General features: G+C 31.8%; 1 protein-coding gene across 5 annotated transcripts in view; it reads right to left on the bottom strand.

The window, feature by feature from the left end:
* The window catches only part of FSTL5 (follistatin like 5), a 375,292-nt gene that overhangs the window by 217,691 nt on the left and 140,703 nt on the right, over positions 1 to 16,898 (bottom strand). For all 5 annotated transcript variants that reach the window (XM_085578843.1, XM_085578845.1, XM_077782912.2 and 2 more), the window contains one exon: positions 10,932 to 10,965. In XM_085578843.1, coding sequence (XP_085434969.1) covers positions 10,932 to 10,965 — 34 coding nt within the window. The remainder of the gene's footprint in view (positions 1 to 10,931; positions 10,966 to 16,898) is intronic.

The raw sequence follows: 16,898 nt of genomic DNA, 5'->3' as shown, positions 1-16,898 counted from the left end.
CCAAACTGAATGTTCACCTTAACTTTTTCACTCAGACCAATAAAGTTCACTCCTTTTCAGAATCTGAAGCTGAAAACTATGTGTTCTATGATTGTGAAGAAAGTTAGAAGTTACTTCAAATACTTAATCTCTAAAAACCTTTCAAAGTTCAAAGGCATATCCTACCCTTCAATATTCAAGGGAGGTTCCATTTTAAGCCTTTACATATATTCTCCCCCTTAGAACACAGATTCTTTCTGCCATGCCAAATCTTGAAATCTGGAAAGATATTAATGGCTGGTATGAAAAAGGGAGACAGAGCTTATGCAAAATGGGGCACAGGTGGGAAAGAACATGATAAAATACGGCTTTAGAGAAAATGATCCAGGCCATGGCTGCACAAATAAAGTTATCTTTACACAGGTATGTAAAGGCAAAAAACAGAGTGTTTTATCATTATCCATAAAATAAAACATTTTACCTTGCCCTATAAACAGAACACCTTAAATTAGTCTTCCAGATAAGAGAAGTCCTCCTTCAGTTTAAAGGAGACACTGAGTGATTCCTTCTATCATCTCTTTCAGGCAATTTCCTGAGGTTTTTCTTTCTTTTATACATTATTTTACATGAACTCAAATAAATTTGTATACAGGTAAAGCACCAAACTTCCTGCTTAGTTTCACAAAACCAGGGAAATTCCTCCTGAAAGAAGTTTCATTCAATCTTTATTATTTGCACACAATCACACATAGCATTTTTATTATCATATTAATTCATGCAAAGAGGAAAAAACTGCACATGAAGAAATATCTTCCTGCATGCAAGGAGTATTGCCTCTTGTTTAAAATAATTATAATCTACCTAACTTTTAATTTCATGAGTTCCATGCTTTTTTCCAAGCATTTGTATCAACATGCTTTCAAAGTATCCCATTCTGCTAGGAAAAACAAACTGTGTTCTTGAGTTTTACTTAAAAATACTGTCTGATCACTGGAGTAACTCTTCTCTATACTTGCTTATGATTACATTAAATTTAATCTAAAACATCAATTCCTTCAGTAGTGTATTCAGATTAATATCTTATTAACTCTACTGCCAACTTCTTGCCAAATCACAAGTCTCCTTTTCTTCTTACCAGGATGCTGTTATGCATATTTAATGAAAACAAACAAACAAACCACCACCTTTTTTTAATAATAGCTTACATTTCATCAAACATTTAAAAAGCTACTTTGAAAAATGACCAAAATTTTTATTATTAGGAAGAAAGGGTAGAAAACTGTATTCATTTGCTAAAGCTGTACACAGTTGGATAATGAAAAAATGTTGTATGCTTTTTGTACTAATCACTTGAAGACCTACAATATAACCATAATTTTTAATTTTAATATCTTGAATTAAATTTTAAGCTAGAAGATATCTATTAGTTGTTTAAATAGAATTTAAATATTTTATTTAAATAGCAAAGTGTTGCGGCACATTTGGGGGGACCCCCTGGGGTAAGTTCCTTCTTGTTCTAATTCTGTCATGTAGGAATATACATAACTAGGTTTATTTAAATATTTGATGCATTTTAGTTTACAGCTCATTCATCTAAGGAATAAGCTTTTTAGGTCTTGGGGAGCTACTTTAAATGTAAGGATTAAAAAAGGCATTTATAAAAAAAGTCCAAAAAATCCCATATATATGTGTGTATATTTATATGTGCATATATATATCTATAAATTAAGAAGCAGAAAGACATTTGAGTGACTGTGTCTTGGGGTGGCAGGACAACAGAACATACAAACATCATTTAGCCAACCCAGGACAGACTGCAACCTCTGGTTTGGATCCCTTCAGAATAAGGTATAATAATTGACCACATTTAAACTGCTAGTTAAAATGGATGCATTCATTCCTTGTAAAGTTTCCTTAGAAACACTAGACTCTTAAGCATAATCTAAACAGACAGCTGGGTCCACCCTATATGATAATGTGCCACCTAGCTTTATTAATCTGCCCTTTGGAAACAAATGAGAAATTTTATACTGCCCCACCATAATTGTTAGTGACAGGCATTTTAGCAGTCTGTAATTTGCATTTCACTGCAACGCCTACTTTCAGTTATGATGTAAACGTTAACAGGATCTGACACCATCAATCATGTTCTGGTGTCCAAGGCAAGTGACAAAAGAGCATGCTTGGAGTAAACTGGAACATGACCTTAATGATAATGAAACATATCAACCCTTGCTATTCAAAGGCAAAAGATGAATACTGTAAATGTTTCAACCAGCAGCTGAATGACACACAGTGCTGCAATAATTTGGAGTAAGATTTGAGGTGGAAATTGTGTTCAACATACTAATTTTTCAAGTTTATGTAAGTTCTGATTGTCCATTAAGCTGCTTCCAAGACTTATTTTATAGAAGAAAATATGCTTTTAATGTATAATCAACAGCATTCTGAAAAACACTATATGAATGCAAAAATTAGTTCTGTTTAAGATGGCATGAGTATGGAAATTTCTTCTATGTAACATGAATGTGTCAGGTTTCTTCTACACAAGTGTTCTTAAAAGTTTATGGCCTATAAACAGCACAGAAAACCTATATGCAAGTTATGTTGACAGCTATCAGTGCTATAAATATGCAATAAAAACCAATGGCCTCATACCTGAATGAAAATGATACCTATTTACAGGTATTTGTTAAAACAATTTATAAATTAAATCAAATTTATTTCTGAAATACCAGTATTTATTCAGATCTTTTGCTTCTGATTGCCATGTATTCCTCCTCAACTTCACTTTTTCTTTCATGACAACCCTTTTTCAACTTTAAATACTTCTGTATGAATAGTCTAATTGAACTACTGCCTACACTGGATTTTAAGTTCATATCTAAAAAAAATTATTATAGAGCATGTAAAGATCTCTGTGGATTTTAATAATTATTTCTATGTACATCTTTTTCAGTGATATAAATACCATAGCCTCCTTTCTGTTCAGTAACAAGGTATCACAGCAGACTAATTTATATAAACATAGAGATAATACTGAGATCTACTGATAAAGCAAGGGTTATGCTATAGGCAAATAAAACACAGCAATAGAACTTGATTTCTTCTAATATAAATTATAATTTACATTTTTTTAGCTATTACATTGTATACTTTTTAATTTACAAATAAAATGCAAGCTTTTCATTTAATAGCATTAGAATAGTTTCTGACATGCACTTTGCTTTTTGAAAATCTATTCTAAAAGGAAAACTTCAAGTTATTCAGGAAGATTATTTTGCTTCAATGGTCTGTTACACAAAATGTGAGCTGCTCTATCATTCTCATTTGTTTATTTTTGGTCATAACAATTGCCTGCTACATCACAAGTAGTGTGAAATAGCCTGCTCTACTGACCTACATGCCAAACTTAACTAAGATATCTGTGTTGCTGATACAGATCATATTTTGCTCTTCATTCTGAGAATGAAGGTTCTGCAAAGGCATAGGGTAGACAGAAAAGGTAGATAATGTTTTAAACCAGCTAAGCTTCACAGGAAATGACCCATTTTACATTTAGATTTCTACTGTTAGCATAATCAAAAGAATATTCACTACATGTGAGAAACATGGCATGCATAGCCTACAGACACTGCACTAATGTATATGTATCTGTATTAAAGGATCCAAGAATACTTTTTCTGTGAATTTAGTGCAAACCTGCAGTGCTCAAGAGCTAATTCAAATTACCTCATACAGCTATCTGTGGTTTGTGTACCTCTTCTAAGATGAAAGAGGTAAATGAAAGCTGTTATTGAAAATGCACATTGTCTTAAGCACAAAGAAGAATCTTAATATATAAAACTACAAAGCTTTTAGCATTAATTTTTAACTTTAAAACCTCAACATTTATTAATAATAAATAATAGACTAACTTAAAGTCAAGTCACATTAATTAGCTCTTCTCAGCCTACTCCTGAAACAACACAAGAAATTACCCAAAACAGTTTCACTGTAACATTCAAGTTAAACAGCAGCTACTTTTACACAGAAGCTTTAAAAAAAAAATCAAACTGTGTTGCTATTCAAAGTTTTTCATTGGTCACACAATATTAAAATCCACTTAAATTTAAATAACCAAAATTGCTACATACATTCATCCTCTGAGTGACTTCTCTAAAGACTGTAAAGTCTTAATAGGAATGAATATGTACTCCAGTCAGTACTCAGCACTCCCCTCCCCTGCCAGTGCCAAATCTCTTCTCCATTGTATCTGTTCAAGTTAAGTGCTTGTGCACTACAGAGAGAAACTTCACGAGTACCACTGAACTTATTCTCTCTTGTCAAGCTTTCAATGTCTGCTTTGAAGTAGATTTCATAATTTAATAGAATGCAACTTAAATTTTAGGAGGACTCCGATTTTTTTTTTTTTTAAAAAAACAGAACAAGGATAACAATTTCTTATGTTAGCTCTACAATGCTACTACATGCAGAAACAACCATTGTATCTATTATTGGAATTGTTATATCATACTGGAGAAGAGTTCTTGCCTGGAATTTTGACACAGACCATATTTTTCCCTTCCAAATTTCTGAATGTCATGAATATTACATATGAGAAGAAATCCAAACTCAGATCTACATTTTCCTGCTGTAAACAAAAGCCAAGGAAAGAAATTATTTGTATGTATAATTCCTGAAGCTGCTGACAAGTCAGGCACAAAGAATTTCATCCTTTTATGAATGCAATAGACACAGTTGTAGAATATTTTTGCTTCCATATTTTCTCCACTATCGTTATATATACATTACTACATAATATATATAGGATAATTTTTTTATAAATTATCATATAATACATATTATAATGATATATAATAAGTATCAGTAGTTATCTCTGTAGTAATTATCAGAATATATGTGCATCCCCCCACATAGTTTTAAAAAGTGACAGAAATTATGGATATGCATTTAAGACAAATTAAATATGCATCTGATTATTCCAATTGATTTGTTGAATATACACTGACAGGTGTGAATTTTTGTATAATTTAAAAGAATTTTTTTCTTTTCATAGCAAAAACAGACTTAGAAACTTTGCAGCCAAGCAGTATAAAGTTGGAAATAACTCCCCTGTGAAAATGCAGACAAAATTTGTAACAAAGAAATTTGTAACAAAGAAATTCAAGAAAGACATTCAAGAAATTCCATGTGATACTGTTCCTCCCCTGACACTAACACAATAAAACTGCAGGCAATTTTTTACTAGTATGGAATGTAAGTCTAGAATTTATCTTAAGGTAGATGCTACAATTCTGTAAAATATATGCACTAGATTTTATTCACTTGTTATTACTTTAGCCTTTTTAATTAATTTCTTGACTAAGATAAAGCGTGTTTACCTCAAGATAACAACTGGTGAGGCCATATTTGTGCCGTTTACGCTGTTTATGTCCATGGCATTACACTGGTAGCAGGTCTCACTAGGTTACTATACAAATACTGTGCAGCACTGGTAGATATCAAAACTGGATTTCAGCACTGTCAAATAAGGCTTTGTTTAAAAGAAATAAGATTTTCATAAATCTGTATATACAGTAGTGTACACTTTCTATGTCAGGTAATCACACTGTTATAAACGTATCACCTAGAACTGATCTCTAACACTGATTCACACACTTTACTTTCTCAAAATGTGCTTCAAGTCTGCTGAAAAATAAATTCTAGGATTAGCTGTTATACTAAAATGATTTTCACACATGAAGAAATTTGTTTCTTTTAAGTGCATTTCATAATCTGACTCTGAATTGATTCAGACCTTAGCATTATAATTTCCATAAGTAATAATTATGATAAAGCCATTCCAATATAATAATAAAGAAAGATCACTCCAAAATACTCAGTTAATAACACTGTGTCTGTAGGTCTTCAGTAAGAAAGGAAAAAGAGAATTATTCAGGTGTTAAACAGAACTCCATTTCTTACGCCAATTCTTAAGTAATAAAGAGATTTAAGTTTCAGTTGACCAGGCCTTGGAGGAGAACAGAACAGGATAAAGGGGATAGGATTTGGCATACTTAATTAAAAAATCCTCATACCAACTCTTCAAAGTATATTCACTCAGGTAAATTGGAACATAATGACAAAAGAACTTCAGAACAAACACTGTAGGTCGGATTGTACAAACATTTACCAACATTTTGCTGCTACACGTACTCTCTAAAATACTACATTTTTTTCTGAAATGTACTGATCTGGTAGAGAAGCTACCAGAGCATAAAAAACTAAAACATTTGTCAGTTCAGTCCAGGAGGATTGCAGTTCAGATTCTAACCACACAGAATTAATAGAGGTCTGTTGAAAAATGGATTAAGAATAATTTGCTTGAGTAGACAAACTGAATCACTGGATACATAACAGAATCTAATGAACTGTATTTTTTGCCATTAATGGTCTTAACCACTAGTTAATGGTTTTAACATGACAGAGGATGCTGGTATCATGTATTCTGCATCCGAACATGCAAAGCTTTGTCTATTACCAAAAGTAAAAACAGCCAGACATATTGCAGAATAGATCTAACAGTTTTTTCACCCTCAGGCATTTGAGAGTATCTCCAGACATAATTTCAGTTTTACAAGTTATTATTCAAATAAGGCCTTACTGTTTTTGTCCCTTAAATTCTCTAAATATTGAAATTTCTTAAGCTTTTGTCATTTCTTCTTGTCTTACATTCATCAGTGCATAGAAAAAGATGACACCAATCTGGGATTTCAGGAAAGACCAGGAATGTTGTGAAGGTATGCTAACTATTTAAAGAGGAAAAAGCAAGCAAGATATGCAGGTGATGCCTATATGTCTTCCTCTCTAATTTGGGTAGCTAAAGATTATAAAAGGAACAGATGTTTGTTAATGATATCAGAGGATTCTGGCAATATGTTCATAATCATAGATAATTATGTTTTTGAAACTAATCTGTGAGTCAGTAATGGTTTTACATTCAGATTATTAAGGTAAGCATAAAGCGAGAAGCATTGACTACAATTAGAAACTCAAGTCGTAATTAAAATTATGTCAGTCAAAATTCTCTAAATGGTTTAATTTTGAGTGTGTTAGTGATGTTCAAAGCTCAGATCAATAGTAGCTAGCAAACATTTTAAAAGCATCCTATACAGGTGGTATATTACATCAATACAGGTGCTCTTAACTAAAATAAAAAAAAAATCTTCAAATTAATATAATTAAAATTATTTGCATAAACATTTTGAAAATGTTATGAAAAGTGCATATTTTCCAAATCTTAAGTGGAGTACTTTTTCTATCTTTCAAAAGTTGTTCTTTAAGTTCCTATAACTATTAGGCAAAGTTACACTATTGTATCATTACTCAATATCAACAAAACAACCCCCTTACTCTCAGCCTAAATTCTGACATTTTTCTGATTTTGATGGTGGTTTTTGAGAAAGATATTATACATTGTTTCTCTATACTGAAATCAATTTTTTAATTCTCAAAAAAAAAATGGTACTGTAATTCAAACAATGACTAAGCTTAGGGACTGAAATGCTACTAGTTAACTGAAATACTTTTGTGGCTCATCATTTCCTGTGTGCCAGTGTTTTTTCTGTGGAAAGGAAGGAGATTTCTTTCAGGTTTGGCAAATAGTTGAAATGGGTCAACCTTCTGGTACTTCAGAAATAAATTTTTTTCAGAAGAATATTGTCAGAAACTATTTCTACTTTAAAGTTTAGAATGTTATTTATTGAAAGCATATTAGTATCTCCAAAGTGAAGCACAGGCTGGGAAGAAAATTCTTCGCATTGCTTAAATGTAACACAATTTCTGATGTTTCCAAATCATCACAAAAAATATCTATTTTATCTTCCACTATAGGTTTATATATAAAACATTATTTTGTCTGAGTTAACATTGAAAGACAATGGTAAGAAAGGTCAAATAGGACTTCAAGCTAGCAATTAAAAGTTAGGAAGGTTTAGTTGGCAATTGCTTTGCTATTTCTTTCATATTATAGAAGTGTTATAAAACTAATTTCATTTGTATTTTGCTCTAGTGATAATCATTTCCACATACAAAAAATTCATGGAAGCATAAGAAAGTTTGCCAACATACATTAAAACTATAAAATGTTAACATAGTGTTTTCCATAAAAGCAGTGTTGCTTTTCTCAAACAGTATACAAAAAGATCTGTTATCTGTTAAGTAAAACATGATCAAGAATATCACATATCAGAAGGAGAGGGACTAGTGTCAGAACAGGGTGTGTTTGAGTATTGGCTTCTATTCTGGTGATTGACTTAGAGGCTGAAAACAGAAGTAACAGATGGGAAAAACAAGCAGGTCAAAAATGTATCAGGAGGAAAAAACCCACTACAGAACAATATAAAAAGCATACTTACTAAAATAAAAATAGGAATCAGATGTATTTTATGGCTGTTTTTTTTATAAATAAGGTAAAATGAAAAATTAATAGGTATTTATTACATAATAAAATATACAGAATGCTCCTTTATACTAATATATTGATCCTGCTGTAGTCAAAAAGCATTTGACTTGAATTCTGCTGCAATATCCTCCCCTCCTTAAAGTACAATCTAATGAAATTATTAATAAAAAATTAGATACTGAATTACTCACTTCAACTAAAGTTATAAGACACAACAGAGACATTTGGTAAGGATGAACTATAATTCCTCTCCGAATTAAGAGGACAACATTGCTTCTGAAAGCATCAGAACTGTTAAGAAACCACAGAAAACTTTTGGTCCTTTTACCATATGTAGTGGCTGAAACTTGTAGAGTGTAAGGAATATTCTTAGAAACCCATCCCAAGAACTTGAGGAAAATTTACCTATCTCAGAAGAACATATGCAGATCACAAAACATTTAGATATTGTATGCGAACTGCAGTTACTCATTGACAAGACAAAAATGCTTATGCTGAAACATTAATTTAATCTTCTTTCAGCTGAACCAACCACTATTTTAAGTAGAAAGAGTTTTAAGATTTTATACACTGTAAGTAAAATAAAAATATCTTTCTGCAACTTTGTAATTACATGGACAACACATGAAAACAAATAAATTTAAAGAATATGAAAAGAGAACACCACAAAAAAAACCCAATAATAAATGCACCTCAAAATAGCATTATGCAATAAAGTATATCCATAGATACATATATGTTTCGAAGACTACTCTCTGCATAATTAGTCTTCCAGACCACTGAAATCTTCTAAGTTGAATTGTCAGTTTAGGCAGAGACAAACATATCTTGCAGGAAGTTTAGTAGGTTAAATATTTCATCAAGTGATGTTACAGATACAATCACAACAAATTTTGTGCAGCTCAGCACCAATATCACTGCCTATTTGGAGAAAATGGATATCTCCCTTCAAGTAGAGTTTAATGGGTTCCTTTGGTTGAAGGTGTAGACAACGCTTTACAATCCTTTGAAAATTGTTTCTGTGGTTAGTTCACTAAATTAACAGCTAATTAATAAAATGGGCACTCGCATCCGGTTCATTACTCTGTTCCTACTTTTACTTGTTGCTCACATGCATACCAGGATGGGGTGGGGTGTGTGAGAAAGACTGTCAAACATCATATATAACTGACATAAATCATTAAAATCCACAAAGAATGGCTCATTTCAGAATCCTCCAGCATTCACAAATAATTTATTCCTGTAATCTAATCTGAGTTGTCACAGTCTTTTTATAATTTGTATTAATTCACAAAACAGGAAAGCATTTTGAACAATACATCATGGATACGCTCACTACATCTAGAGAAGTTTCACCTTTATATTGTATTACCAATGAAAAAAAAATTATAAATCACAAATGGGTTGAAAATAAAGGGAATTTTTGGTTCTATCATTTTTCTTATGCGCACTCTTCAAATGAAGGACCATAGGTCCTTCGGATGATGTAAATTATCACATCACCATAAACAATATAACTGTCCTGACACAACTCCAATCAACCATCAGCTTTAGCTTGCCTTTAGATGCTTGTGTTTATCCTCCATGTGAGAGAAAGCAAGAAAATTGAGATGAATGACTACTGTGATACATAAATAACTGAATTAAGAACAGCTAACTCAGGTGATATGATTACACATTTCTTCCTAATGTAATAAAAAATATATAAGTTGGTTTGCCACTTAATTTCCTCCTTTCTTTGCAACATTTAACTGGCACTCTTTCTCCTATCCTCCCTTTGTTTCCCTTTTAAAGTATCTCATAGCCTATCTCTATAAAAAACTAAAATATCAAGAGAACAAGCTTTGCCACCATTGGCAATTTTGCTTTTCATTTCTTGATTAGCAATTTTTATTGGAGAGGTTTGCATGTTCTGTCTCTTAACAGACTTTATTTTAGGAAAAATTAAGGTGTAAAATCCATATTTGAGTTTTAGAAGTCTTCATATTCTTGATAAAAGGTTGTTTCTCTAACCTGGATATTCTATTTCACATAGTGCTTAGCCACAGAGTAAGGTGCAGAGAAAATATAAATTGTATGCCAAAACCACCAACAACAGTTGTTTTGCAAGGCAACCTATTAAGGAGCTGATTAATTTGTGCACAAATTGGAATCACACCCAGTTTCAGATTTACTGAATGGAAAGGAAGAAGATAAATTGATGGTAGTGATTTTTTATGGAAGGATAATAACCAGATATAGTCAAAGACACAAACTTGGTGAGAAACTGTGCAGCCCATCCCATCCAAAGTGAAGCAATCAGTGTCATTCATCTCAGGATTCCAAAAATAGTAGCTAATACATTGACTTTCTAAATTTCAACCCCTTTCCTAAATATATATTTGTCATTTCAAATACTAAAATACTTAGTAAACAATCCATCTGGATGTTTTATTTATCAAAAATAAATGTTAATATTTGTGATAATTATAAGAACATCCATATTTTGAAAATAATTGGTACTTACCTTTATTTCTTGAGATTTCATGATTCTTTTCCTGCTGCAATTAAGAGCAGAAAAATGTATTAATTGCAGAGTTAGTTATCACAAAAATCATAACATCATAGACAAACATGATCCAAGTGAGACTGTGTAGTTCCTCCTCCATCTTGCTCCAAAGTAAAATCAACTACACTTTGCTGGATGCCTTAAGAGTCCTATATAACTAATTTTTAAATTCCCTTAGCATTTTTCACTTTTTTTTTTTTCCTCCCACAAGGGCTGGGATTAAGTGCTGGAATGCATTACCCAATGGGGCCATGCAGTCTCTGTCACTTGACCTCTGTCTTGGGAGATGCTCATAATTCAACTGTACAAGGTCCCTGTAAAACTGGGACTTGTACCATGGTGTAATTTTGAAGCATGACAATTTAATCAAGGTGGTAATCTATCCCCACAATTTCAAACTTTGATTTTACGCAGTATTTGCTCAAAAAGATGTGCTTTATTTTGAGTATTGAAATTCTTGAAATATTTGCTGCTATAAAAATGTATGGCAGTAAAAATAGCATGAGGAAAGGCTAAATGCAAAACATTTTAAATTTTTTTCCATTACAATATAGCTTTTATTTTATGATTTTAACAAAAAAGGAAATTACATATCTTTTTTTTTCTTTTGCTGCAATTTTAATACATTTTAGCTTTTGATAATAAAGAGAGTGTACCGATTACTCTTCAGTACTAACTGCATTGTTTTATTTTACCTATACACACCAAGGATTTGTTAATACTGTGCTCATAACAGGTTCATTTTGTTTTAAAAGCATTTAGACTGTACATAGAAATCTACAGAATGGCGTTAATACTTCTACACAAATACATATGTTCTTTAACAATATATCTGTTAATATTTTCTAACTCACGAGGGCATGGAAATATTTAGTTACCATTAACTTAAGCATAAGGCCATCTTATCTTCAAGCAAGTAAAACATATTGTTCCAACATTTTTAATTTTGTGAAAAAATAGATAATATGGCTAGTGATGCAATATTTTTGTGGTTCCCTGTAACAAAACCAAACAAAATTTACAAATCTAAGTCAATGACTCTTTTCTTGTTTCTTTTCAAACAAATAAGCATGTCAAAACTTGTAGGTATCTGGAAAATATGTTTTCAAATTTCTTCACAACTACAACAGAAACACTAGCAAGATATTATAAATAAAAAAAAGCAAAAAAAAGGAAAAAATTCAGTATCAGTAAAATGTGATGTACTAGATACATTTTTAGTATGGTTTAGAGGATCTGTCTAGTACTTTCTTCTAGACTTCTAAAGCAAAACTTGCTTGCAGTTTTTATTTTATATATCTTTAAAAGTCATGCAGTGAAACTTAGCCTTTAATAGGACAGTGTAAACTCAGAGGAATCTTGTTCATGATAAGAAGTCTGTGCGTATTAAAAAATCAACCAACCACCAAGATTTAGAGTCAAGATGTAGCCAAGTTGTGTTAGCATTTCAGCTAGTGCAATTTTATGGGCTTCACAGACACTGTTCAGTTCTACAAAACTCACTAGTCTTTTCTCCCTTCTTTAGTTTGAAATTAAAAGAATGAAGTTTTTTTGCCAACAAAACTACAATAGAGTCTAAGGACTTAATCCAATTACTGATTACTAGATCAGAGTAGCCTTGCAGGAAAGCAACATTAAAAGTCAAATATTGATATCAAAGGAGAAGAGAAACACTATTCTTTATAGGAAGAAGAGACTTCAACAAACTTGGCAAAGTTTAGAGTAGAAACAAAAGGATTTAGATAAAATTTTCAAATTAAAAAAAACCCAGAATGTTGCCAATTTTTTTTTTTAATGAAATTTGTTAAGATTTCAAGTAAATGAGCCATTAACTGAAAATATCTTTTCAGACCTTTTTTTTTAATATCTTTATCTTCTTTAATTTTAGCTGAAGATTTTGGAGCAAATTTTTATGGCTTAGTTTTCTCAAAATACTCAAATTATAAGTTTAAGCTGCCATTCAAACCAGAAAGAAAAGATTTATTTAGTAGAACATAGACCAGACTCGGTGTGATATTCCTTGGGCCAAGGTGCTTGGTAGCAGCAAAGAGCACCCACATAAAAAGAAAAGTCTCTATGCCTCAAGTTATTTCAGAATTTAGCAGTGATTAGACTAGATGTAACATCTCTGAACTCAGAAAATAGTTTTCTGCCTAGAGAAATCTTGCTAGATAGTATTTTTTTAGCAGAAAACACAAAGTTAAAAAATGCACGTAAGTTTATATTTGGGATGAATTAAATACAGGTTCCTCCTTAATCCTGAAAGATAAATTATGTGAAATATCTTCTGTAGAAAATCAGTAAGAAGAAATGAATTATGCTAGTGACCCAATATTAAATGCACCTGTAACTTAGAAAAATTAACTTCAGATACTCAGGGAAATAGGAGATGCTCATCCTCATGGGAAACACACAAATAAATAAACAAATTTTTTAGGGTTATGGAATGTGAGAGAGGTAAATGAACTACTGAAACTTTCAGTATGGTCCATAATAACTCAATTGTTCACAATTACATTTATTTCCACCTGCATTTGTGCAGTGTGCTAGGATGTTAATACTTGTTGGCCTGAAAAAACCAAAAGTCTACCCACACACTATTAGAAAATATGCAAATGTGCAAGCATCACAGTATTAAGTAAAACATACTTTTGTATAAACACACATGTTGAGGACTTTATAAACCCACTATTACACATATTTCTGTTATTTCTCTCCTGTATTGCATTGTGATATATAAACAAAATATTTTTATCCAACATGTTAACAATCAAAAACTATATATAAATAAAATTTTAAATTAATTTTATACATATATACACACATGCACACACATTTTTTCATTCATGTAATCATCCTGGATCTTTATGTCTAGAATGATAACATGACCTACAATACTATATTTTAGTTAATTGTATATTGTACATGAAATACAATACTATTGATATGAGCCATCTGTAAACAGAACTAACCATTTTTCATTCTAGCATATTTTTTTCAGCTTCAATATAACAAAATACTTTTGAATTTAACACTCTCCAAACAAATTAATCAGGCAGGTTGAATGGCATTTTATGGCTTTGTGTTGCATTACAGTATAGCAGCCTGATGAAACGTATCAATGCAGAACATACTTGAACTGTAAAAAAAACCTTTCCTGTATGCCCAAAAGGTTGAATTTAAAGTAAACTTTTCATGAAGACAATGTCAAATTTTCTGTTATGTTTGTGAACTGAAAAAGATCACAGATGGTTGACCACAAAAATTACTGTTGTTACAAATCGTAAGTTATAAACTATTTCCAAAATAAATCAAATGAGGCTCTGCAAAGAAACTTATTTAAATACACACCTATTTTTTTTCAAGGTATAAAAGCTCCTTTTCTAGTGCTATTTTTCTTTTTTGTCTTAATACTATGTTGATAGTAAACACTATCAACATCTCTTGAAACATTTTGATATCACTATTATTCAGAAATGTCACATTTGCTAAATAAAGGTGGCATAGTACCAATTCTTATTTAGAATAGCTTCACATTAGCAATAAGGGGTGTAGAGTAGGATGATCAAAGGGACCCTTAATTTACCAAGAAGGTACAAAGCTACTTATATGAAAGACCAGAGGTGATCTGTAAAGGTAGATGACAATCTAGAACTAACCAAATACACCAACCACTTAAGAAAAAGTGTAGCTCATTTCTTAGCCTCATTTAAACATATATCATGCAAATTTTGTTTGGTTTTTCCCTTTTTGAAAGAAAATTACTGGTTATAAACCTTGGATTTTGCACATAGAAGCATTCTGACTGCCACTTAATTCTATGCTTTTTAAAAGACAAACTACATAACTGTATTTCATACAGAACCCCATTTATGGCTCTGCTGAATAATCTGCTGAGGATCTGTGTATGTGTCTGCCAGAGTGGGCTACTGATAAAGAAGAAGAGCTTTATTTTGCCTTTGGAAAACTCAGACAAAACCTCCTTTGCTATGCTGGCTCTATTTAAAAAGTAGCTGCTGAATTAATCAAATTCCTAAAATAAACAAAGTACTAATTAGTGTAAAGCATATGGTAGATTGTCCTTGACATGTGACAAACATTAATATAATTTAATAAACATACACCATTAATTACAGAAGCTGATGAAAAAGGAAGTGTAAAGTCACTTGCTTTTCCAGCATTCCATAATGAGAAGTTACCATTAGACATAGAATAAAATATAGCTAAATGCAGAAAATCAGCTTTGCGTTCATTATCTTTATGGCTAATTCTGCAGTAGGGCTACTATATAGATAATAATAGTAGTAGTAGTAGTAATAATAATAATAATAATAATAATAATAGTAATAATAATAATAATAATAATAGTATCTTTTTAATTAAAGAAAATATTTCATTAAGAGAGGTACCAGAGCAGTTATTACTGTTAAAACATGTACAAGCTGTAGTAGCTGAATTAATGATACATTTACTTAAATTAATACAATTTTAATTACAAGAATTCTGAATTACAAATGTACATAAACCTTATATTCATGGGTGAAATAGCAGCATGGTCACAGCCTGGGAGTACAAGCACACATACTGCTCAAAGCAATCTGGTAAACTATTCTCAGACCCAATTTGATCAATGACATTAGGCTGAACATTTGTGTTTCAAAGAAGTTTTATAGAATCAGACTTCAGCAGGCTCTTAGCAACAGCAGTACAATTGCAATTTAAACTAAAAATGCATGCAAAGCAGAAGCAATGACATTTACATTTGTAAAGCTGTTTTGTTAAGCAGCAGTAAGCAAGGCCTTGCTTACTATGGTAAGGAAGAAAGAATGTGCAAAAAGTGAACCATTTTCCTCTTGCTCTTGTCAGAATGCTATTTACTGCAGAAAGCTTTTTAGTTTAATGTTTGCAGCAGGATTCTTGAACTGGTATTCTGCATTCACAGCCCAGTCTTGTTAGAGATTGCCACCATTATAGCAGCAAATTCTGAGAAATAATATGCCACAGGTTGTTCTTGTATTGATTAAGGCATCACATGAATATAAGATTGTGTGAAGGAAACAAGATGTGAAGCAAGGTTGCTAGGCAAAAATAAGGTAATATATAAAGCTGTTGAAGTGCTCAGAATTAATGGTGTTCCCAGGAATATTACTAAATATTACAGTGTTAAGAGTAAGCCTTACAGGCCTGCGGAGAAACCATGATGAAATCTTGAATTCATGAATCTGTATGAAAGCAGCTGAACAATATCTGGAGAGCCTCAATACAAGAGTGAAATGATTGTCATTAAAACCAAAACCAAACCAAGAAAAGCCCAGACATAGAGATGGGAAGGGTAAACTGTGAAATACACTGATTTGGTTCTTGGTTTGCTGACTTAGGTCCCCAAGGAACAAAAAGTGCAATCATGGTAGACCCAGAAAGGTGAGTTTGAAGTAGTTGTTTCTCTCTACATGCAGGTTATAGTCACTTAAAAGCAAAGAAGCAGAGAAGAAATAAAGGTATGACAAAGCTCAACATCATCTTGTCTATGTCTACACACTCTGAACGAAAACTATCTCTAGACCAGGCGTCAACAAAGTGTGTGATTTCTATGGATGGAAAGTGGACAGAAGAAGTTCTACACAAAATTTACACAGATTTTTCTATTCAGGCCTGTCTGATGTAAATGTAAACAACCTAGATGGTTTCAAGGGCATATATTATTCTTAAAGATAGCCTTTGCCCTTGAGGTGAAACAGTTCTGGGCTAAATTTACTGTCTAAATCCCAATGTTTCTTCAGTACCAACTGATTTGAAGCAGCTTTTTGCTAATGACACAGTAACACTGTTTATACCAAATGTATGCACTGTGCATTGCATTATACGAAATAGCATTTCTTTTTTAAAATAGGCAGAGTCAGTCAGATTAGTACATTTTCAAATAAA

Source organism: Lonchura striata, chromosome 4 (genome assembly GCF_050655825.1).
Source record: "Lonchura striata isolate lonStrDom1 chromosome 4, ASM5065582v1, whole genome shotgun sequence".
In the NCBI taxonomy this organism is placed as follows: Eukaryota; Metazoa; Chordata; class Aves; order Passeriformes; family Estrildidae; genus Lonchura; species Lonchura striata.
The sequence above is the reverse complement of the archived record's forward strand: the minus strand, read 5'-3'. Positions and strand labels throughout refer to the sequence as shown.